This window comes from Pygocentrus nattereri, chromosome 29, assembly GCF_015220715.1.
Source record: "Pygocentrus nattereri isolate fPygNat1 chromosome 29, fPygNat1.pri, whole genome shotgun sequence".
Classification (NCBI taxonomy): Eukaryota; Metazoa; Chordata; class Actinopteri; order Characiformes; family Serrasalmidae; genus Pygocentrus; species Pygocentrus nattereri.
Genome location: NC_051239.1, coordinates 1852288 through 1874787, shown reverse-complemented (window position 1 = coordinate 1874787; position 22500 = coordinate 1852288). Strand labels below are relative to the sequence as shown.

At 43.7% G+C, this 22500-nt stretch overlaps 3 protein-coding genes across 4 annotated transcripts in view; 1 reads left to right on the top strand and 2 right to left on the bottom strand.

The window, feature by feature from the left end:
* The window catches only part of hps4 (HPS4 biogenesis of lysosomal organelles complex 3 subunit 2), a 21482-nt gene extending 14053 nt beyond the window's left edge, over positions 1-7429 (bottom strand). Inside the window, exons 1-4 of the mRNA XM_037536026.1 lie at positions 7200-7429; positions 6469-6581; positions 3387-3477; positions 1198-1341 (exon numbers count right to left, since the gene is read on the bottom strand). Of these exons, the coding sequence (XP_037391923.1) occupies positions 1198-1341; positions 3387-3477; positions 6469-6500 (267 nt within the window). The 5' untranslated portion in view covers positions 6501-6581; positions 7200-7429. The remainder of the gene's footprint in view (positions 1-1197; positions 1342-3386; positions 3478-6468; positions 6582-7199) is intronic.
* A 518-nt stretch (positions 7430-7947) lies between these two features.
* On the bottom strand, positions 7948-11500 carry LOC108412053 (cytochrome c oxidase subunit 6A, mitochondrial). The gene is made up of 3 exons (XM_017683917.2): positions 11342-11500; positions 10628-10770; positions 7948-8299 (listed from the first exon to the last, which is right to left on the bottom strand). Exons 1-3 carry the CDS (start codon positions 11436-11438, stop codon positions 8210-8212), a joined length of 330 nt encoding a protein of 109 aa, XP_017539406.1. The 5' UTR covers positions 11439-11500; the 3' UTR covers positions 7948-8209.
* Positions 11501-14631: 3131 nt separating this feature from the next.
* Positions 14632-22500, top strand: part of LOC108412042 (C-type lectin domain family 4 member A-like) — a 13579-nt gene continuing 5710 nt past the window's right edge. Inside the window, exons 1-4 of one of the 2 annotated variants that reach the window (XM_037536258.1) lie at positions 14632-14765; positions 16364-16448; positions 21807-21890; positions 22364-22444. In XM_037536258.1, the coding sequence (XP_037392155.1) occupies positions 16364-16448; positions 21807-21890; positions 22364-22444 (250 nt within the window). In that variant the 5' untranslated portion in view covers positions 14632-14765. The remainder of the gene's footprint in view (positions 14766-16363; positions 16449-21806; positions 21891-22363; positions 22445-22500) is intronic. The other variant, XM_017683901.2, reaches the window with a different exon arrangement.

The window sequence follows — 22500 nt, the reverse complement described above, 5'->3', positions numbered from 1 at the left end:
ATTGAATAACAGCACACGCTCTTCTCCGTGGTGGATTTGGTCGTTTTCATCTTATAAAGCTTCACTGTTCCATTTTAAAAGTCATTTGTCTGATTCTTGGTGATAGTTGTGTAAATCACTGACGTCACAGAAAGTCTTTAGGTCATTCAATCATATGACTGAAAAAAAGGCTTAACGCATCGTTATAAAGCAGATCCAGTCCTACAGTCTGATTGGCTGAGCTGTTTTAAGCTGTTGCAACATCAGTGACACACGCACACCTGTGACCACCTCACCACAACTGAACTCTACATCACTGGACCACAGCATGAAAAACCTTCTGCTGTTGACGGAATGATCCACAGCATTGTTTATACTGATTATTAAAATAACATTGTTTTTATCAAATTTCATGTGGGCTACACTTTTATCAAAGCGGTAAGTTACCGTGGTTTCACTTCACGTGGTGCCTAACAGCACCCTTCCCCGTGGTAGAATCGCAGTAACAGGCCTCTTTGGGGCTTTTATCGTTTTAGTAAATCTCACATTCGGTACAGTTCATATTTACCGAACACACAAACTTATCTGTGGGATCTATTAGTGTCGCAGTCGAATACAGAGAAAAACAATACAGCAGGCTGTGTTCTGATATTATATTTTACGTTAAATTCTGTTGTTTTTAATTTTTTGCAATAAGTTTTATTTTATTTTCAGGCCAGTATTTTTCACCACTGGAAATAGTCACTCCAGTTATGTTTGTGTGTTCAGTGTTGCTTTATATAATAATTATGAATTATACCAAAATGATTGAAGTAAACTATAATAAAATTTGAGATTTCAAGATGCACTGAATACAAGTCGACTTCACTGCTCGGCAATGATGCTTTGATCCTGATGTCGACTAGTCACTAGTCACGTGAATATGAGACTGACATCACGACGCCTCAGAGAAGACAGCCAGTGAGGAGCCTGGTGATTTGGGGGTCCGGATCTCTGGTCTCCTGAAGGCGGGCAATGCGAAAGGAAACATCAATCTGGAGTAAAGATCCTCTGGAGTTCGGCTTCAATTACAGAAGTTGCTTATTACTCCTGCAGTTTTATTCACGACGTCCTAAGCGACGGATTGACGTCGACTCCACTTTCAACCTTAAAACATCTGATGTCGAGTGAGGTCACACGTTCAATCCCCAAACACACAAACGGCTGGTGGTGTCGTACCCAGAGGAAGTTGTCCCTCATGTGAACGGCGTATTTGCTCTTGCGGAGCCGCAGCAGACGGACCGGAGAGGACGACAGCTCGGAAACACAGCGGCTAACGCCGGCCAGCTGACCACACAGCAGCTCCTGCTGATCCAATGGAGTCTGAAACGCACACAAGCAACTTACTGACCACTGCACGAAAGGGGGATATAATAAAATATCACAAAACTTCAAAACGTTTTCACGAATCACGATCAGCGTCACAATATTTCGCTTTTCAAAGATTGTAAAAGTTGGAACAGGCAAAATAGAACCTGTAGAGCCACTCATAAATATACCATAATAATAATAATAATAATAATAATAATAATAATAAATGTACTTAGTAATACCACTCTACAAGTACAACAACTTTTATTCAATGTTTTACTAACTGGTCTGAATCCAGACAAAATCCTGATGGTGAGCAATGTGATGATATTTTATTGTTCCTGTAATAAATTATGTTGATGATAAAAAAATATTGTTATATTGCGCACAGTCAGGATTTTAATCACCCTACAGGAGAAGACAGTGCCTGCTGCCCGAAGCCCCCGGCCACAACACTTTAGATTAAGAATAGATTAAGTGACCCTTATTAATCCCACAAACGGGGAAATTCCACCTCCACGTTTAACCCATCCGGGCAGTGAAACACCACACACACACTAGTGAACACACACACTAGGGGGCAGTGAGCACATTTGTCCAGAGCGGTGGGCAGCCCTATCCACAGCACCCGGGGAGCAGTTGGGTGTCTTGCTCAAGGGCACCTCAGTCATGGACTGTCGGCTCAGGGGATCAAGGCGACGACATTCCGGTCACAGGGCCGGTTCCCTGACCTCCAGCCCACGACTGCCCCTTTTGGTCTCACGCATTAAATCAGACTTTGTCTGAATTTGTTCACGTGAATTTGCCAATAAATGAGCCAATGCGACCGTGGTGGTGCCCCCTGCTCAGCTGGCCCACCTGGCATAGATGCTGTTCTACTGGCTACAGTTTGCCAACTGAACTGCATGAAATAAAATAGCTTTGATATTCATATTTTACTCTGTTCCAACTGATCAGACATCGGTAAAAATAAAATTAAGCGGCAATTTCTTAAGAGCTCTGCAAGATTATGTTGAATTTTAGCCATACGGTCATATTGTTTAATGTGGCTCAAGCAAAAAAAAGACCCAGTTTTCCCCCTTACCTAAAGTAATCAATCATTCAAATGTTGTGTCTGCTGCTTTTACACTGGTGCTACAAAGCTAATGGAGCTAACAAGCACTTCAGCCACAAGGGTGACATAGGAACATCTGACACTTCGCACCATCCCTGTTAGATAAAAGGTGCAGATCTGGGGTTCATGGTCATAGAGTAAGATGGTAAACTGGGAGTGTTGGTACCGTCGTCCTGCTGCTCTCACTCACTCACTCACTCGGGTTTGTTGACAGTGGAGTGGAGGGGCGCCGACGTCTCAGGGAGCCTCATGACTCTGTTACCTTTCTGGTTTCTCTCTTTTAGGTAGGCTGTAATAACGAGACCTGCCGGAGTCTGTGGTCAGTCACTCTTTACAGAACTGACTGTGTGGTTTTTCCTTTCTTTGCCGAGTTGATCAGCTGCCCATCCTGTGCGTCTGATGCTGCTGCCTCTTCGGCCTTGATTGGGCAGCACTGCTCACCAGCCTTCTGGACCGGCTTGACCACCATTGAGCTTCATGCTGGAGAACCTCACCCTCATGAACTGACCGTCCTGCTTCTGCTGCATAAACTCAAACTATCTAATGAATCTGCTGCCCACTTGGTGTCGACCAGAGGAGGACGGGTTCCCCTTCTGAGTCTTGGCTCCTCTCAAGGTTTCTTCCTCCTGGCCACTGTCCCCGTTGGCGACGCTCACTGGGGCTCGGACCCGGATTGTTCCGTAAAGCTGTTTTGCGACAACGCCTGCTGTAAAAAACGCCACATAAATAAACTTTGACTTGACTCGTATAATCAGTGGGGTGTGATCTTCCGTTCCTCGTTAGCTACATTAGCCTCATAGCTCCAGAGCTGAAACTAAAGAAGCTTCAGACACCAAACGCGTCTCGGCTGATGGACCACATCTGAACTGAGGAGGAGAAAAGGGGGGAAATTTGGTTTTAGCTGGACTATCACTTCAAACTACAAGAGTACACAATACATTACATCTTCAGGATAGAAGTAGCATATCCCCGCCCTGGTGAGATCCCCCTCCTCCTGCACCTTCGACCGATCATACAGGAAGAAATAGATGCACCTAAACACGTGAGAAGAAAAGAAGAACATAAAACTCCATTCAGACGTTCTGTGGCAGGACAGTGACTCAGAGGCAGAGCACGGAATTAGTCACCATTCAGAGCAGTGCTTCTTATGCTACTGGATGTTTTGCCAGGATTGACCAAGTGTACAGCGCTGTGCAAAAGTCAGAGCACCCTTCGTTTATTGTGAGTCCCTCTTTCCCTTCATTCCATCTTCCGTTCTTCTCAGGAGACTCAGTTTCAGCTCCTCAGATAACCTGCAGACACGCCTGCAAAGCTCAGTCTTAGAAGCTGAAGTGATCAAACCCATTCAGTGGTGCTGAGGTCTGGACTCTGGGGTGGTCAGTCCATCGTCCAGCTTCTTTGTTTGATGAGTCCGTCTCCTTTTCTCAGTGATGTTCTTCTTGATCAGCTCCACATCCTTTCAGACCCACAGCGCTGAGTGGTCTTCTCACAGTGGAAGGATGGACAGAAATCACTGTGGATGTTTTCAGATCTGAAGCAGCTTGATGTTCTCCTCTCTCTCAGAGATCAAAGCCTTCAGCGCTGTTTATCTGATGGGGGCAGTTCTGGTGTCTCCTAGCTCTTCCAGGTGGTTGTTAGGAGACACATTCTTTATAGGTTATAATCAGTTTTTGATCTCCAATTGTGGAAATCTGAATTCTGGAAGTTAAATAAATGAAGGGTGCTCTCTGACTTCTGCATGGCACCGTATATCCAAGCTTAGGTAAAAATCACACACACACACACACACGTGTATATACGCACATATACGTATATACACACACATGCTGTCGGAAGAAAACCTTGTATCCCCATTTTTGTTTTTCAGTTTTGACATAATTTGAAACTACTCGTTGTTCTTTACATTGTGTGTAAATTTTATGATGAATGGAACAAAATGAACAGCCCAAAACAATTTGGAAAAAATTCTGGTTCCATTGACTTACATTGAAAGTGAAGTATGTTTTTTCCTTCTCCTGGAAAGTGACCACTTTAGAGACAATAGCGATATATATATACATATTAGGGGCGAGGAAAAAATCGATTCTTAGATGCATCACGATGCAGACATGAACAACTCTGAATCGATGCATAAACATCAAAAATCAATTTTCTATTATTTTCAAATATTTAATTTAGAACGTAATGTTGACGGAACGTAAAAGGCGGAACTTGGAAGTGTGGAAGTGCAGCACCTGGACAGTCTGTGACGGCACAAACCCGACCGGCTCCCTCCGCATTAAAGCCAGGTTAGATCAGGAGTCACAACCCAAAGGTTAAGAAGAGCCGTTTAGTCCTTTCAACAAAAACCAAACCACCTTGGGAGCCACAAAACTCAGGCCCATTCCCATTTCTACCCCTCGCCCCTCCCACTTGGCCCTTAGCTCTCCGGGTTAGGGTGTCCCAATTTTTGTTGAGATAGAGGGGTGGAGCGAAGCGTTGGGGCTATATGGTCCTGATTTTTCAGGCACAACTCCAAACGGATGGCTGCGGCCAAGAAACCCACAAATGTGAGAATTTCTCTGTTGATAAATTACGAAATTACGATAACCATCATATTTTCTCAGTTTAATGTCGTTTCAGTGGATTTTGGTTGTTTTTCTTCATAATAAACACAAAAAAAATCACTAGTAGTATGCTAATATCTCAGTAGCTAACTTTCCCGTTCCACCTTAAATAGTCCAGCAGTTCTGACACCTGAAGCGGCAGAATGTAACCGCTGCTCTGTTTAAGGTGGAACGGGAAAATTCGAGCAAGAATCTGGAGAATCTCTGACTTCAGCTTCACATCATTGAAGAATTGGGGGGGTGATAATAAATAACTGCCCCCCTCTTTGAAGGCATATGATCCCTAAATGTAACTAAAGCCCAGCAGTGAGGAGCTGAACTTTCCCCTCCTCTGCTGTCCCTGCAGACGGGCAGGGTCGCCTACAGAGCGGCGCTAGTAGCTGATAATGAAGTGATGCTCTTTTATTAGAGGGGCTCATTTCAGAGGAAGATCTCAACCACTGCCCTGTAGCTCAGCTCCAGGGGGTTAGGGTGACACTCGAAAACCAGGGGTAAAAAGAAGAAATAGGACTGGGCCTTAATGTCCAGTATGTCTCATTATGTACTGATGTCCTAGTATAGGTTAAAAATATAAACGTAAACACAGACTTACTCTGCTCTGCTTTAAGCTTCAGCTTTTCTCTCATCTCTAACAGGAACTTTTCCTCAGAACTAGAGCAGCTTATTGTAAAACGTCTCTCAGCGTTCGGCTGTTTTACGAGGCTGAAGCCGCTTCTTATTCTCCAGCTTCTCATTCGAATCTTCCCGTTCCACCTTAAACACTGACTGAGGCACCGAATGTAAACGAGGCACCATTTAAGGTGGACCAGGAGAAGCGACTTCGTCTTCGCTACTTTAGTGTTTCACAGTCTCTAATTGCAGGTTTAACCTACCAGGAAACTGCGTAGCTTATAAATGCAAATAAGTCCATTCGCCTCAAACGTTCGTCTTAAATCTCTCTTTGCCTTTTCATTGGCTGCTAGCTCGGCGAGACTTCGTTGCTATGTGACCTGCAGTTTGCACACCAGTTCTCAGTCGTTGAGATGTTCCACCAGACCTTTCCTCCCAGGGGTTCTTTAGAAAAGACGATGGTTCTATACAGAACCATAAACAATTTGCATGCTTAAAAGATTAATTTCATGCGAAATCGTTCTTCAAACTGATGGAGAATGTGTTGTACATGACTCCATACTGATCTTTTAAGAAGAAATGGTTCTACAAGCCACCGAAAGGGGGTCTTCTATTGGTCCAAGCTCGACATCAGAACCCATCAACATCAGAACCCTATTTGGTGTTATGTAGAACCATCCTCCATCACTCTAAGCAACCATTTCACAGCCACGGAGGTATGCAGATTTTAAAGGGCTCGTGTAGAGGGTTTTAACTTCATTTTAAAGGCCTTTTGGCCTCTGTCGCACAGAGCAGGACCCCCGGTCTCACCGTCGGGTCTCTGGCAGCGGCGTCTCGGCCATCAGTGGAGGTGGTGAGACGGACTCAGTCTTGATTAGATCTGGGCCGTTCTGCTCCCATTCCCCTCTGCAGCTCAGCTCAGCCTGGACACAGCAGGACAAACAGTAAACAGAGCACTTCTAACTGCTTTAAGCCTGTCTGACCTCTTAATGCACTCTTAGAGAACACTGAAAACACACACACACACCTAGAACCACATCTAGAACATCTAAAAACAAAAACTCTCTCCCAGAGCTGTTTCTGCCATTTTTTAACCTGTAAATTACACTTGTAGCTTATGAACCACAGCTTACCCCTCACCCTTACAGACATAAATCTCTTTCAAACCTACTTTTTTCTGTTTATCCTTAACTTTATGAACTACAGCTTCATTGTTCAGTGCTCTGATAAGCGTTAGAAAGACACTTCGACGTGTTCAACCTTTTCCACTTTATTTTTATCAAGTTACAACTGGCTTACTTTTCGATCTTCACGTTCCACCTTAAACGCTGCAGCGGCGGCGGCGAACGAACGGTCGCCGGAGCGTAACCGTCGGACTGCCGCACCATTTAAGGTGGAACGGGAAAAAATCGAAAAACGAGCTTGAAATTTAAGACTTTCGCCGTCACTTTCCCACCAACTAGCGCTTATAACATGCTTTCATTTCACTTTTAGTCAAATTAAGCACAAAAACTTTGAGACTTTCGCTGTTAAACACTTACCAGAAGCTTGAAGGGGCACAAAACGTCCCAACTTTCCTAATTTTGAAGCCTCGCAACGACGGGAAACGCTGGTTATGGTGTAAAATAGCAGCTGCAGGCTTCAAGCTCGAAGTTGGGGCACTGCGAGGATTAACTTTGGCGAAAGAAGCTAAAAAAGTCGGTGTGTTTTGGGGAGGAATGCGAGTCACAAGAGCGCCGTCATGTGAGACAGTCTAGAAAGTAAGGCAAGCATGCAGGGCCAAAATACAGCCAGTCTGTAGCTGCACCAGGATATTCACTATTCATATTCATTCATTCACTCACTACAGGGACACACGGCTGACACCACACTCAAACGGTTCTTTAAGGGTTCTTTAGCAAAGGGAATGCTCCATTTAGAAGCATGAGTTCTATACAGAACCATTTAATGCCTAATTGGTTCTCATCATGGTGAAACGGTTCCTCAAACTGATGGAAAACGTGATTTATATGGTTCTACATGGCACCAAAAAGGGTTCTTCTGTTTGTGTCAAGCTTGCAACAACGTTTCACCTGAAGAACTGTCTCACCATGGTTCTATACAGCATCAAAAAGGGTTCTGCCGTCACGTCAAGAACCCTGGTGCTCCGTCAAAACATCCTCCACCAACCTGAAGAACATCTCACCACTCAAAACCATTTTCAGCATTAGGGTTCCATCTTAGTAGAACCATAGTTTTACTAAAGAACCGTCTTTAAGAGGCATCTCAGTAAAGCCACAAACCACTGCGTATAATTTAAGGAATATCTTTATTTTCAGTTAAAGTTCAAACATCAGGTCGTTTTATGGTCCAATGTAACTGTCTCCAGTAGGAGGCTCCAGCGTGGGGAGGAGCCCAGAGGTCAGAGATGGTTTGAACAGGTTTTTAGGTAAACAGAGAAGAGGAGCGTGGTCCAGGAGGTAAGAGAGCGGGGTGAGGAAGCCCTCTGGTCCAGCGAGAGAGAGAGGGAGTGTGAAGGCTCAGGGACGGAGAAGAGAACCCGAAACGGCCTTCACTCATGGTGACCCTCGTAACCGTCTGGCAGAGCGTTCACGTGGGAGTTGTGGAAGAGAGACTTATTGCCATCGCCCCACGGGAAACGCTGAGGGAAGAACAGAGAAACAAGGTTTTACAGCTCAGACAAGTCAGACAGTTAACAGATGACTAATAAAAGCCTATAAAACGATATCGGTGCCCTCAGGACGAAACCCTGCACCTCCAAAACTTCTGTATAAACACTTTCAGACCACTTCGGCTGGCGTCCACCACACTGCACTCAACCTGGCTTTTCATAGTTACTACATTCTGCCGATTTCAGACCTTCTGAACCAGTCGCGCAATCAAAGGAGCACTACATGGAGCATTTCCCTGGGAATTATTGATGGAAAAAATGAATGAATTAAATATAAAGTAGGTTTCATGGGCGATGCATCACATCACGGAAAACCTTCCCAGCAGGTGTTCACATCCTGGTGGCATTCTGGGTCATCACTCCTCCCCAATCCTGAAGGTCAGGACGTTGACGGAGCTCAGTTGAAGTCAAAGACCCTGTTTAAGCCTGGTCACTACAAGGTTCGTGTCGTTGGCTGAAATCTGGGTTCTGCCCGTCCCAGACAAACGTACATATATCCACTACCACCACAGCTACCCCCAGCTGCGCGAGTGCCCGTTTCCGAAACCCCACCGATCCGCCGTTTGCTTATCCAGGTTCCCCCGTGATTCAAACGTTTTCCTGGTTTAAGTGTAGCCCTCTTGGTCGGAAGGGTAAGACCAAATCCGACCGTCGAGCATCCGAGTGAGTCCGCGGTACACTCCAGTCTGGTGTGTCTGCAAACCACGTGCGGGTGTGGGCGGAGGGGCCCAGTGTGGCCTGGGACCGGAGAGGATTCGTGAACGGTTCCCTTTTCCCGAAACAGCCGGGGTGTGGAAATCGAGATGGTAAGGGACCACTCCTTTCACCCACTTAACATCCCCATAAAGCCCAAAACGTTGAACAATTCCCAGGGGAAAAAAGTGAACGGAATGGCTTATCTCGGTGGATTGTGTCCTGGTAAGACTTTGCCACATGCATTTACGCTTGGCAGTCAAACGCGTCTATTCGCTGGACTGCAAACTGGTAGCTGGTAGGACGGAATATGTAAATCAGCTCGTTACGCAGCAACCAATCAGCAACCATCTGTTCAGCCTCTTCACCTCAGTGATCATCAGACACAGACCACCTCCCCATGCAGTACATATCTGGGTACAAGTCTCTGTTGCACATGGAGGAGTTCTGGTTGCCGAACGCGTCTTACACACGGACGTGTTTACGCTGCTGTAACGCCGCCCAGTCCTCCTCCTAAAGCGGTCCGAGGGGTCAGATCTGCGGGTTTTAAATGTCTCAGGTTCATTCACACCTGCATTTTTTCACATTACCAGCTCAAAGGTCACAGACCGGATTTTTTGCCCTAACGTGACTCGGATCTGATGTTTTCAAACCCGACCTGAGCCACTTTCATATGTGGTCCTGGATCGGATGTGTATCCGAGTTGTGGCCTTGTGACCTTAATGTGGCGCTCGGATCGGAATTCATGCGTTTTTTTGCCCCAGCTGCGCTGACAGCCAGCGTTACCATGGCAACAGCGCCGACCAGACGTTAAAGCCCGTAAACGGTGGAAAAGCAGCTCGTCTCGCCTTTTTCTCCTCCGTCTGGCTCTAATAATGATCAGAGTTAATGATCTTCTCAGCGAAGCTCGTTCTGCTCGTTAGTTTGTGCTGATGATGCAGTGATTGTCACGTGACGTTGCTGAGTAGGAGCTCATGAGGGTCACTTCAGGAGCCGGTTCATCACATTAATGACCGATCTGAGTCACTGACCTAAACGAGTGTGAATGGTCCTGTCAGAGAGGCTTGTAGTGCGAATGGCCTTGGGTCTCATTCCCCCCAGACGCAGACTAAACCTAATCCCACACCGAAAGGCATCTTCAACACTGAATCACCGTCAGAACCGCAGTTCAGTTCGAGTAAATCAGAGCCGTGATTTCATTCTTGAACACAGTAACTGCAAAAATAAAGGCGTTAACACGATTTAAAGCCACTGAACTTCATACCTTTGTTACAAAATATAGAAAAATGCTTTGAAACAGTAATTTGACCTTCAGTTTTGAGTGTTCGGAGGGGGGGGGGGGGGGGGGGGGGGGGGCTTGCAGGAGAGGACAGGGTGGACAGACTTTCACCCCACACTTCATTCATCAGAGCTCCTGATAAATGCAGTGGGGACTCCCATAAGTTATATGATGGGCACTGGGCATCGTGGCAAGAGAAGCAGGACACAGAGTGCAGCCACACTGATCGGGCAGGTGGGTGCAACGTCTGTCAAACGCTAGTTTCAGGCCGGAACCGGTCAGAACGATCAAGGGGGTTCCTGTCGGTCCAACCGGAGGTGCCTTACCTTGCTGCGGATGCGCAGGTGAGTGTAGGGAATGAACTCGGGTTGCTCGTGGCTGTGGTGCTGAGCCTTCAGGAAGGTGTTCAGCATGCAGACTGCCACCCCGGGAAGGGCCACCACGAAGCTCAAGATCTTCCAGGTCTTCGCTAAACGATAAGAAGAGAGAATGATCAGCAACACAGACTCGGTGTAAGAGAATAAGGAGGTCACAGAGCTGGACTTTGATTCATATCAGTTATTTCAACACCATCAATACATAAACTTAATAATTTCACAATCCCACTACACAAAATAAACTACGTAAGCATCAACCCCGTGTAATGCAGGCACTTATATGTCCATCCACACAACTATAATACCAAGATTTATTTTTTTATATATATTTTTGGAAAATAGCGAAAGTGCTGACCGTGCCTAATACTAATGCTAATGCTAAGCTAACTCCACAAGTTTCCACTCTCCAGGCATATAAACGTCGCGCTGACGGCCGCACAGGGACGTTACTCGTAAACTAAGACGTCCAAACGCGTTCATAACCAAGAAGTTATGACTAAAAAACAAAGAAAACAGATAAACGGCCGCCTGTGATGAGAAAGTAGGGTTAGCATTAGCTTCAGAGCTACAAGGTCAAACTGCGCCGTTCCGCCTTTTCGACACGAGCAGCCTCGGATTTGTAGTTCGTTTCTCGTTTAAAGCCCGGATGTTGATCAAACTCACCTCCCTGCTCGCCGTGAGCCACAGCGGACAGCTGGCGGGCTTGAGCCCGAAGAGCGGGGCGCAGGAGGGCGCCGGAGAAGCGGCCGAGCAGAGCCATGTTTGCGGGGAAACGGTACGGCTGCGGACGCTCGCTGCGCTTTAGCGCCGAGAGCCGTAGCGCCGCCTACTGGGCGGGAGGGCCGCCGGAAACAGCCGGTTGATGCCGAGTCTGGCCGCTTCTTATTTCCCCTATTATATCATAAACAGGACGGCTGAACAGCAGAGGGCGCCCGCGAGCAAAGCCTCAACGAATGGGAGTGAATGGAGCTCAGCGGCTAAAAAACGAGAAGTTAAAATCACTGAACCAGAACTTCCCTTTAATTAAAAAAAGTAGAAAATTATATGTCACTTAAAAAAAATTCAAAATTAAAAAATTAAAATAATTTTTTCCCCCTTTTTTCTACAGCAAACCGGGCAGCAGGAGGCGGGGCTTTACTGCTAGAGCGGGATGATTGACTGGCGAGCGGAGCAGCTCATTGGCTGTTCGCTCACTGACATCAGCGATTTAAACTCCTATAACTGGAGTTTAAAAGCTCTTAAAAATATAACAGCAGTGTTAAAAAGCTCTTGTACATTAAAAATGTTGAAGCATTTATAAACTATGATTTTGCTCAAAGGCTCCATATCAACCCATTCATTTTGGACTCGCTCGGGAGCGCCCCCTAGCTTCTGAGAAACCCAGAGGACATGCAGAGTTTAATTTAAGTTCCCTGACTGTGCTTGAGTTTTATAAGGAAGCCCGTTTCAGCCTCTGGAGATAAATACCAGTTATTAAGACATTATAATGGGAACATTTTCTGTAGATATGACTTAGTATGTAATAATAAGGTCTATCTCAAAATCATGGCTTAGCATCACATAATAATACGACTCAGTCTCGTAACTATGACTTAATATCTCATAATTATGAATTAGTATCTCACAATTATCATCCAGTGTCTCATTATAATGACTTCATTGAATGAGAAAGTGTTCTTGTAATTATGATAACATATTATCTCATTATCATGACATAGTAAGTAAGGTCACAAGGTCACAATTAGGAAAATTGTTCTCATAATTACGAGATACTAAGTCATAATCATGAGATATTGTTATAATTATGAGATTGAATCTTATTACTGGGAGACACTAAGTCATAATTACGACATACTAAGTCATAATAATGAGATATTAAGTCATAATTATGTGATGCCAGGTCACAATTATGTGAAACAATCATAATAATAATGAATAATAATGAGATGTTTTGTCATATTTATGAGATATGAAGTCATAATTATAGAAAACGGGCTCCCAAAAAAAGTTTGTTGCCTAGAAGCAACACTGTGCGACAGTGGAATGGATTCAGCCAATCACAAGCCAGATCTCACCGCTTCAGGGGACACGGCTCTATGTCATTTCCTCTTACTGTCCCTCAATATTGCCTCAAGGCAACATATTTCAAAAACGTCCCCGTCTCAATTTTTTAAAAAGTTTGTTAATTTAATAAACGGGACAGATTATTAATAATCATCATATATAATTTTATAATTATATGATTTAACCTTTGTTACTCTAGGGAACCACCAGCGGTTCCAAAATGCACTTCATCATATTCTTTAACTCATAACTTTCATAACTGAACTCACAATTTTTTTACTGAAAGTCGACCCGGCGTCTCTTCAGTGATCTGCTCTGTAAACATTACTTTTATAAAATAACACAAACGGCCTCGGAGATTTTTGGCAATAAATTGTAAGCATATAGTGATGTGTGTAGATCATAAAACACACGTTCTGTTCATTTGAGGGGAATGTTTACAAAAAAACCCCAAACTTTACTGAATTATAATCATGCACTTAAGTTAAAGTCAAGACCCCCAAGGTAAAATATCCCTCCAGTAAAAGTAGAAGTTCCTCCCTTTAGACCTCCACTGGAGTAAAAGTACTAAAGTATTTCCTTCAAATGTACTTAAGTATAAAGTAAAAGTACTAAAAGAGGAATTCTGGCTCTGATGTCCTGTTATCATTTTTATAACCAGACTGGCTTCATGAACTCATTTCAGGTGAAAGTCCTCCAGCGTCTCTCTTGGTAAACCAGTCTTTTAATAGAAGGTCATTAATTAGTGACGCTGACGTCTATTAAAATGATCAGAAGCACAAAACACTGAAGGTAAACAGTTTCCATCAGGGAGAACCGAGTGGCTCTGAAATCACTTTTTACACACAAGCAAAGTTTCAGTTTCAGATTTATTTACAACTTAGTTCCAAGTTTAAGTTGAATAAAAACTGGCTTTAAACTCAGGATCACAGATGAGCTCCTTTACTATGTTGATCTGTAGGCGTCTGTTCATAAACATAAACCAGCCCAAACTCATTTACTATAAAATGAAATGGTGTTTGTAGAAATTCAGAAAAAAGCCGAGTCAGTCTCGACTGCATATGTGGACATATTTCTATATTGAGCTCTATTTACACAAAGTTAGGTTAGTTCATCATTTATGTTGAACAGACTCTCCCAAAGTTTTACGCTGCTGCGCTGACGTTGAACCGCGTGCTGCACTGGGTCGGTATGACCAACAGGTCAAAACCAGCTCTAAACAAAGTGACCGCTGGGCCCTGATTGGTGCTCTGGCTTTGCGCTTCTTTCGTTTTGACATGTTACGTTTTTATACACACAGAAACCAAAAGGAACGACAGATTTCTCAAAATGTAGGAGGAAAAAGTCGGATATTAGACTCTGAAATGTAGTGGAGTGAAAGGAGAAAGTCCAGAATGGAGAAACTTCAGTACAGATACACCAAAAATACTAAAGTACAGAAACTAATTACATTTACTCAGATACTCAGTTAGTTAGTTACTCAGATACTCAGTTACTCAGTTACTCAGTTACTCAGATACTCAGTTACTCAGATACTCAGTTACTCAGTTACTCAGATACTCAGTTACTCAGTTACTCAGATACTCAGATACTCAGATACTCAGTTACTCAGATACTCAGATACTCAGTTACTCAGATACTCAGTTACTGTCCACCACTGCTGTTGAATATGTAAATTCAGATGGAAAAAATGAAATATACCTACAAGCATTAATATGTTAATAGTCAAGGACCATTTTATGGACGAAAGTGAAGTTTTTAATTTGCTATGACAGCGCATGCAGTAGAGGGATAAGTTTAAATAACGGGTTTTAGGAAGGATCTTGGTGCATTTTTCATGTATAAAGCCGTGAAGGGCCTTGTGAAGTGGGGGGAAAGCAGCTCTGTGAGACTATGTAAGCTGGAGCTGACCCCGGTGTTTCTGTCCTGTCCTTTTTTTGTGTTTGCAGTAGCCGCCTGTGCAGACACAGAAACAGCGAAGAGCAAAAACCAGCCGGCAGCAGATCCGTTCTGGAGAAAAACGGTAAGACTGTCCTTCTGAAGGTCCAGAAGGCCTCTGAGAAGAACACTCGCAGGTCTAGTGTGATGTTAGATCACAGCGCTGCTGTCAGAAGAAAACCTCGTATCCCCATTTTGATCATTTTTCAGCTTTTGACAGCACCTGTTGCTCTTTGCATTGTGTGTAAAGTTCATGAAGAATGGACCAGAAGAAACGGCCCAAAATGACTTGGAAAAAAATCGCTGGTTCCATCGACTTACATTAAGAGTAGAGTAGGTTTTGGAGATACGAGGTTTTCTTCCGACAGCAGCGATTTACAGTGAATGACTTTTAAACAGCAGTTCTTTTGGTCTGGATGGCTGGACGGCCCATTTTAGTCCAGCACAAGTGTTTTTTATATAATACCGATAAGTTGACTCACTCAAACTGGGGTATGTTGTGAATATAAACATTATATAGACATGAGAAAGTCTTGCATGTTGCTGTTTAAGTGTTTGAGGAATTAAACACACTTTAAAAAACCATGTACAGCAGTTTTCAGCAGTTTTTCCATTGTTTTTCTCTTATACTTAATTAATCAACCAGTTTTAGTATCTTTAATTATCTTTTATAGATAACAAATAATGCTCTTCGATGTCTGTAATGAAACGAGGCTACATTCTGTGTTGATCTACAGGTTAATGTTCACTGTTTGGGCCGGTTTGACCTTTGCATCTAGTGTAACTTACAGTGTACCCTTATATTTAGCCTATTTTTAGTGTATTTTTTGGAGCAGTGCTGTGATTTATGAAGATTTTTTTGTTCTTTATGTCTAATACAGATTTATTCTCGATGATTCTAGATGTTTTGATAGCTTACTTGGTTGTTCTCATGTCCTGCTGTCACTCGCAGCGAGAGAATAAACAATATACAGCTTCATTTTGCCGGCTGACTTTCACCACCGTATCTCTCCCGTTAGTAGCTTTTTAATACATCTGACTTTATTTTTTAAATGAAAAAGGAAAAAAGGAAATGTAATGTTAAATATTTTGCATATGGATTGAAAAGGGGAATTCCACCAAAGAATTCCTGCAGAATTAAGTGATTAAAATGCAATCAGAGTCATTCTGAGCAGTTTGGTGTGAAACGCTTGGTTCTAGATAAACTTACTGAGTCAGAGCTGTTCCGAGTGGTGGTGATGGGAACCAGGCGTCCCTCTAAAAGCTCCTCACAGAAAGTTCCTACATGAACTGGTTCTGAATTCACTGCCTGATGACTGAGACGCTGTTTTATGAGAGTTTAGAGAACTTCAACTCCATTCATGGTGGAGGGAGACATGCAGGGCGCTGTGCGGCAAAATAGTCCCCAAAGAAAACTCATTATTCCAGATTTTCCACTCTTTTCCATCATCAACATTCCATATAGCCTCAGAAGACTCGTGTAGGTTCTCTGGTGGTTCTGGATGGTGAATAAAGTGTCTATATCTGTGTTGTAGTCATGGCGACGCCTGGTTCCCATCACCACCACTGTAAAGACGTCTGAACCACTTCACACCAAACCCTCTGAATCACGTCACACACTGAGTTAAGGGACATTTTAAACTATCAGGTGTCAAATCAGTCTCTGTTTGTTTCTCTCCTCAGATGGAGTCTATTCATTATGACCGGTTCAGTACGGCTGAGGCTGAAATCATTCATCATCAGCAGCAGGAGCCTCCATATATGCCCAGTCAGTCACTCAGCAGTGACACTCACCACTCAGCACTCATCACTCACCACTCATCACTCAGCACTCATCACTCAGCACTCATCACTCACCACTCACCACTCACCACTCATCACTCATCACTCGCCACTCACCACTCACCTCTCATCACTCATCACTCACCACTCATCACTCATCACTCAACACTCACCACTCATCACTCATCACTCACCACTCATCATTCACCACTCATCACTCACCACTCATCACTCACCACTCAGCACTCAGCACTCACCACTCATCACTCATCACTCACCACTCAGCACTCAGCACTCACCACTCATCACTCACCACTCAGCACTCAGCACTCAACACTCAACACTCAACACTCATCACTCACCACTCATCATTCACCACTCATCACTCACCACTCATCACTCACCACTCACCACTCAGCACTCACCACCCATCACTCATCACTCACCACTCATCATTCACCACTTATCACTCACCACTCATCATTCACCACTCATCACTCACCACTCATCATTTACCACTCATCACTCACCACCCATCACTCACCACTCACCACCCATCACTCACCACTCACCTCTCATCACTCATCACTCACCACTCACCACTCACCTCTCATGACTCATCACTCACCACTCACCACTCATCACTCAACACTCACCACTCACCACTCAGCACTCACCACCGATCACTCATCACTCACCACTCATCATTCACCACTCATCACTCACCACTCATCATTCACCACTCATCACTCACCACTCATCATTTACCACTCATCACTCACCACCCATCACTCACCACTCACCACCCATCACTCACCACCCATCACTCATCACTCACCATTCATCATTCACCACTCAGCACTCACCACTCACCACTCAGCACTCACCACCCATCATTCATCACTCACCACTCATCATTCACCACTCATCACTCACCACTCATCATTCACCACTCATCACTCACCACTCATCATTTACCACTCATCACTCAACACTCACCACTCATCACTCACCAAATATCACTCATTACTCACCACTCATCACTCACCACTCATCATTCACCACTCATCACTCACCACTCATCATTTACCACTCAGCACTCACCACTCACCACTCATCACTCACCACTCACCACTCAGCACTCACCACCCATCACTCACCACTCATCATTCACCACTCATCACTCACCACTCATCATTCACCACTCATCACTCACCACCCATCACTCACCACCCATCACTCACCACTCACCACCCATCACTCATCACTCATCACTCAACACTCATCACTCACCACATATCACTCATTACTCACCACATATCACTCATTACTCACCACTCATCACTCATTACTCACCACTCACCACATATCACTCATTACTCACCACTCATCACTCATTACTCACCACTCACAACATATCACGCATTACTAATCACTCACCACTCATCACTCAACACTCACCACTCATCACTCACCACATATCACTCATTACTCACCACTCACCACTCATCACGCATTACTCACCACTCATCACTCATCACTCACTACGTATCACTCATCACTCACCACTCATCACTCACCACTCATCACTCACCACTCAGCACTTATCACTCACCACTCACCACTCATCACTCATCACTCACCACTCACCACTCATCACTCACCACTCAGCACTCACCACTCAGCACTTATCACTCACCACTCATCACTCATCACTCATCACTCACCACTCATCATTCACCACTCATCATTCACCACTCAGCACTCACCACTCACCACTCAGCACTTATCACTCACCACTCACCACTCACCACTCACCACTCATCACTCACCACTCACCACTCACCACTCAGCACTCAGCACTCAGCACTTATCACTCACCACTCATCACTCACCACTCAGCACTTATCACTCACCACTCACCACTCACCACTCAGCACTCAGCACTTATCACTCACCACTCATCACTCAGCACTCAGCACTTATCACTCACCACTCATCACTCACCACTTATCACTCACCACATATCACTCATTACTCACCACTCATCACTCACCACTCACCGTATATCACTCATTACTCACCACTCACCACTCATCACTCACCGCTTATCACTCACCACATTTCACTCATTACTCACCACTCACCACATATCACTCATTACTCACCACTCATCACTCACCAGATATCACTCATTACTCACCACTCACAACATATCACGCATTACTCACCACTCATCACTCATTACTCACCACTCATCACTCACCACATATCACTCATTACTCACCACTCACCACATATCACTCATTACTCACCACTTATCACTCACCACTCACCGCATATCACTCATTACTCACCACTCACCACTCATCACTCACCACTCACCGCATATCACTCATTACTCACCACTCACCACTCATCACTCACCACTCACCGTATATCACTCATTACTCACCACTCACCACTCATCACTCACCGCTTATCACTCACCACATATCACTCATTACTCACCACTCACCACATATCACTCATTACTCACCACTCATCACTCACCACATATCACTCATTACTCACCACTCATCACTCACCACATATCACTCATTACTCACCACTCACAACATATCACGCATTACTCACCACTCATCACTCATTATTCACCACTCATCACTCATCACTCACCACATATCACTCATTACTCACCACTCACCACATATCACTCATTACTCACCACTCATCACTCACCACTCACCACATATCACTCATTACTCACCACTCACCACTCACCACATATCACTCATTACTCACCACTCATCACTCACCACATATCACTCATTACTCACCACTCACAACATATCACGCATTACTCACCACTCATCACTCATTACTCACCACTCATCACTCACCACATATCACTCATTACTCACCACTCACCACATATCACTCATTACTCACCACTCATCACTCACCACTCACCACATATCACTCATTACTCACCACTCATCACTCACCACATATCACTCATTACTCACCACTCACAACATATCACGCATTACTCACCACTCATCACTCATTACTCACCACTCATCACTCACCACATATCACTCATTACTCACCACTCATCACTCACCACATATCACTCATTACTCACCACTCACAACATATCACGCATTACTCACCACTCATCACTCATTACTCACCACTCATCACTCACCACATATCACTCATTACTCACCACTCACCACATATCACTCATTACTCACCACTCACCACATATCACTCATTACTCACCACTTATCACTCACCACTCACCGCATATCACTCATTACTCACCACTCACCACACGTCACTCTTCACTCAACACTCATTATTCATCACTCACTCATCACTCATTCCTTAGACCTGTCGCAATTACAGTCTGGTCGAAACGTTTTGGCACCCCTGGATAGATTGCACATTTGTAATGATTTTCTAAGTGAAATACTTCCTAAAAGACACACTTCTGCATGTTTTACAAATAAACAATAAGATAAGGAAATATATAGTAATAATAATGATTCCACTGTTTGTTGAAATAGAATTTCTGCTTTCTAAATGTTTTCAGAAGCAAAGTCATCAGTCATATCCTCAAAAGATACACTATATGGCTAAAAGTATGTGGACACCTCTCCTAATTACAAAATTCAGGTGTTCAGGCTCATAGTCTTGCACATAGGATACCACCTTTGCCACAAATAGGTTTGTGAAATTTCTGCCCTGCTAGATCTGCCCTGTCAACTGTGTTACTATAGGGAAATGGAAGCATCTAGAAACAACAACAGCTCAGACATTTTAAACAATTACGTGCTTCCAGCTCCATAAAGAATTTGTTTGACCAGTTTGATGTGGAGGAACACCAGTGGCCTGCACAAATCCCTGACCTCAACCCTACTGAACACCTTTGGGATGAACTAAAACACTGTGAAACATTGTGAATCAGGCCTTTCTGTTCAAAACCAGTGTCTGACCACAGAATGTAACTGCTTAACCATTTAAGGTGGAACAGTAAAACCTGAACAAGAAGCTGGGGAATAGGAGGCAACCTTCAGCCCCTCATCTCTCGGAGGTCTCTCCACCACTGAAATGGCCTTACCTGGTCTAAGAACTTCTTTCTAAATCTCTTGTCTTCAGATCTTCTCCTCTTTGGCAGTTTTTTGGCCATCTCTTCTTCTTAACATTGCATCAAGCACATAGCCCCCTCCCATTGCCCCTGTGAATGAGCGTGAGCGCCCCCTGTTGCTGATTGGGGGGAACAGTGTTGTGTTGTCTGATCTGAGACACTTAGTTTCCCATTTACAGAGCAAGGGCTAGCAGGCTGTGAGGAGATATTCGCTGAATTTGATAAAAAATAAAGTGTATTGGACTGAAATCGCTTACTGCACGTTTAATATAAACCCTGACTGCCTCAATCAGGAATTTTAAACTGGGCCGAGATCGGATCTTCTAGCAGGACAGTACCAGTTCATGGTACATGCCATGGCCACCCCAGTTCCCCTGACCTAACCCCCATAGAAAACCTGCAGGATGATCTGAAGAGTAGTCCACCGCTCAGAATCTGGAGGATCTGGAGAGGTTCTGTATGGAGGAACGGTCTCAGATCCTTTGCCATGTGTTCTCCAGTCTTGATAACTGTTACTGGAAAAGACTCAGAGCTGCTGCTTATGCTAAAGGAGGCACAAAGTAGTAAATGAAGGAGAACAATCATAAAAATCAATATTTTTTTCATAATAGGATTTAGATTCTTTTTTCTTTCAATTATTCTACACAGAGCTTTGTTAGTGGTTTTGAATGAGGATTCGGAAAACCTAAACCTTAACCTCCAGCCTAATCCTAACCTTAACTTCCACCTTAATCCTAAACCTAATTCTAACCTCAACCTCCATCTTAATCCTAAACCTCATCCTAACTTTAACTTCCAACTTAATTCTAAACCTAATCCTAAACTTATATTTCACCTTAATACGACTCCTTTTCTTCATGTTTACCAGGGGGTGCCAGTGTTTTTGGAGGACACTGTATTTGGTAGATGGAACATATATTTTATTTCTTTTTATTTTATTTTGTTTTATTTTAGTTTAATAGGAGATTTGCACTCAACATTCATATTCTCAAAAAGTCAATTTAAGTTTAATGTAATCAAATCAAAAATGTAATCTAGCATATTTAATTTTTACTTGTTTATGATGGTGACACTCTTAACCTGCGCTTATTGTCAGCCTGGGAAATGTAATTGTACTAAGTTTTGTATAATGTGAAGGTGTGTGTGTTGTGTGTGTGTGTGTGTCTCTGTGCGTGGGTGTGTGTTCAGGCAGACAGAACAGGAGGATCTTCGTCATGTTTGTAGTTCTCTCAGTGTTCCTGCTCATCCTCACACTCACAGTGGGAATCAAATGTAAGTAACCTAAATGTAAATGTAAACAAATTCTAACCTCAAACTCCATCTTAATCCTAAACCTAATCCTAACCTTAATTTCCACCTTAATCCTAAACCTAATCCTAACCTTAATTTCCACCTTAATCCTAAAACTAATCCTAACCTTAATGTCCACCTTAATCCTAAACCTAATCCTAACTTTAACTTCCACTTTAATCCTAAACCTAATCCTAAACTTAACTTCCACCTTAATCCTAAACCTAATCCTAAACTTAACTTCCACCTTAATCCTAAACCTAATCCTAAACTTAATTTCCACCTTAATCCTAAAACTAATCCTAAACTTAATTTCCACCTTAATCCTAAACCTAATCCTAAACTTAACTTCCACCTTAATCCTAAAACTAATCCTAAAGTTAATCCTAAACCCTTTTGAAGCTGTTTTCTGTTTCTCTGAACTGGTGAATGATTTTCTTGTGTTTCACTCTCAGTCACTCAGGTCAGTCAGCAGATGTCTGATATGGTGGAGTCGCTAGACCTGGTCAGAGAATCTGTTAAATCACATCAGAAAGGTCAGAACATCCGTCTCTCTTGGATGGATATATATAATATGTGTGTATACACTATA

Excerpts from the sequence above, each read along its gene's own strand:
- LOC108412053 (XM_017683917.2), bottom strand. The coding sequence starts at position 11,438 with ATGGCTCTGCTCGGCCGCTTCTCCGGCGCCCTCCTGCGCCCCGCTCTT. Across the intron at positions 10,771-11,341 it reads GGCTCACGGCGAGCAGGGAG|CGAAGACCTGGAAGATCTTG; the intron begins GTGAGTTTGATC and ends CTTATCGTTTAG. Across the intron at positions 8,300-10,627 it reads ACCTGCGCATCCGCAGCAAG|CGTTTCCCGTGGGGCGATGG; the intron begins GTAAGGCACCTC and ends TTCTTCCCTCAG.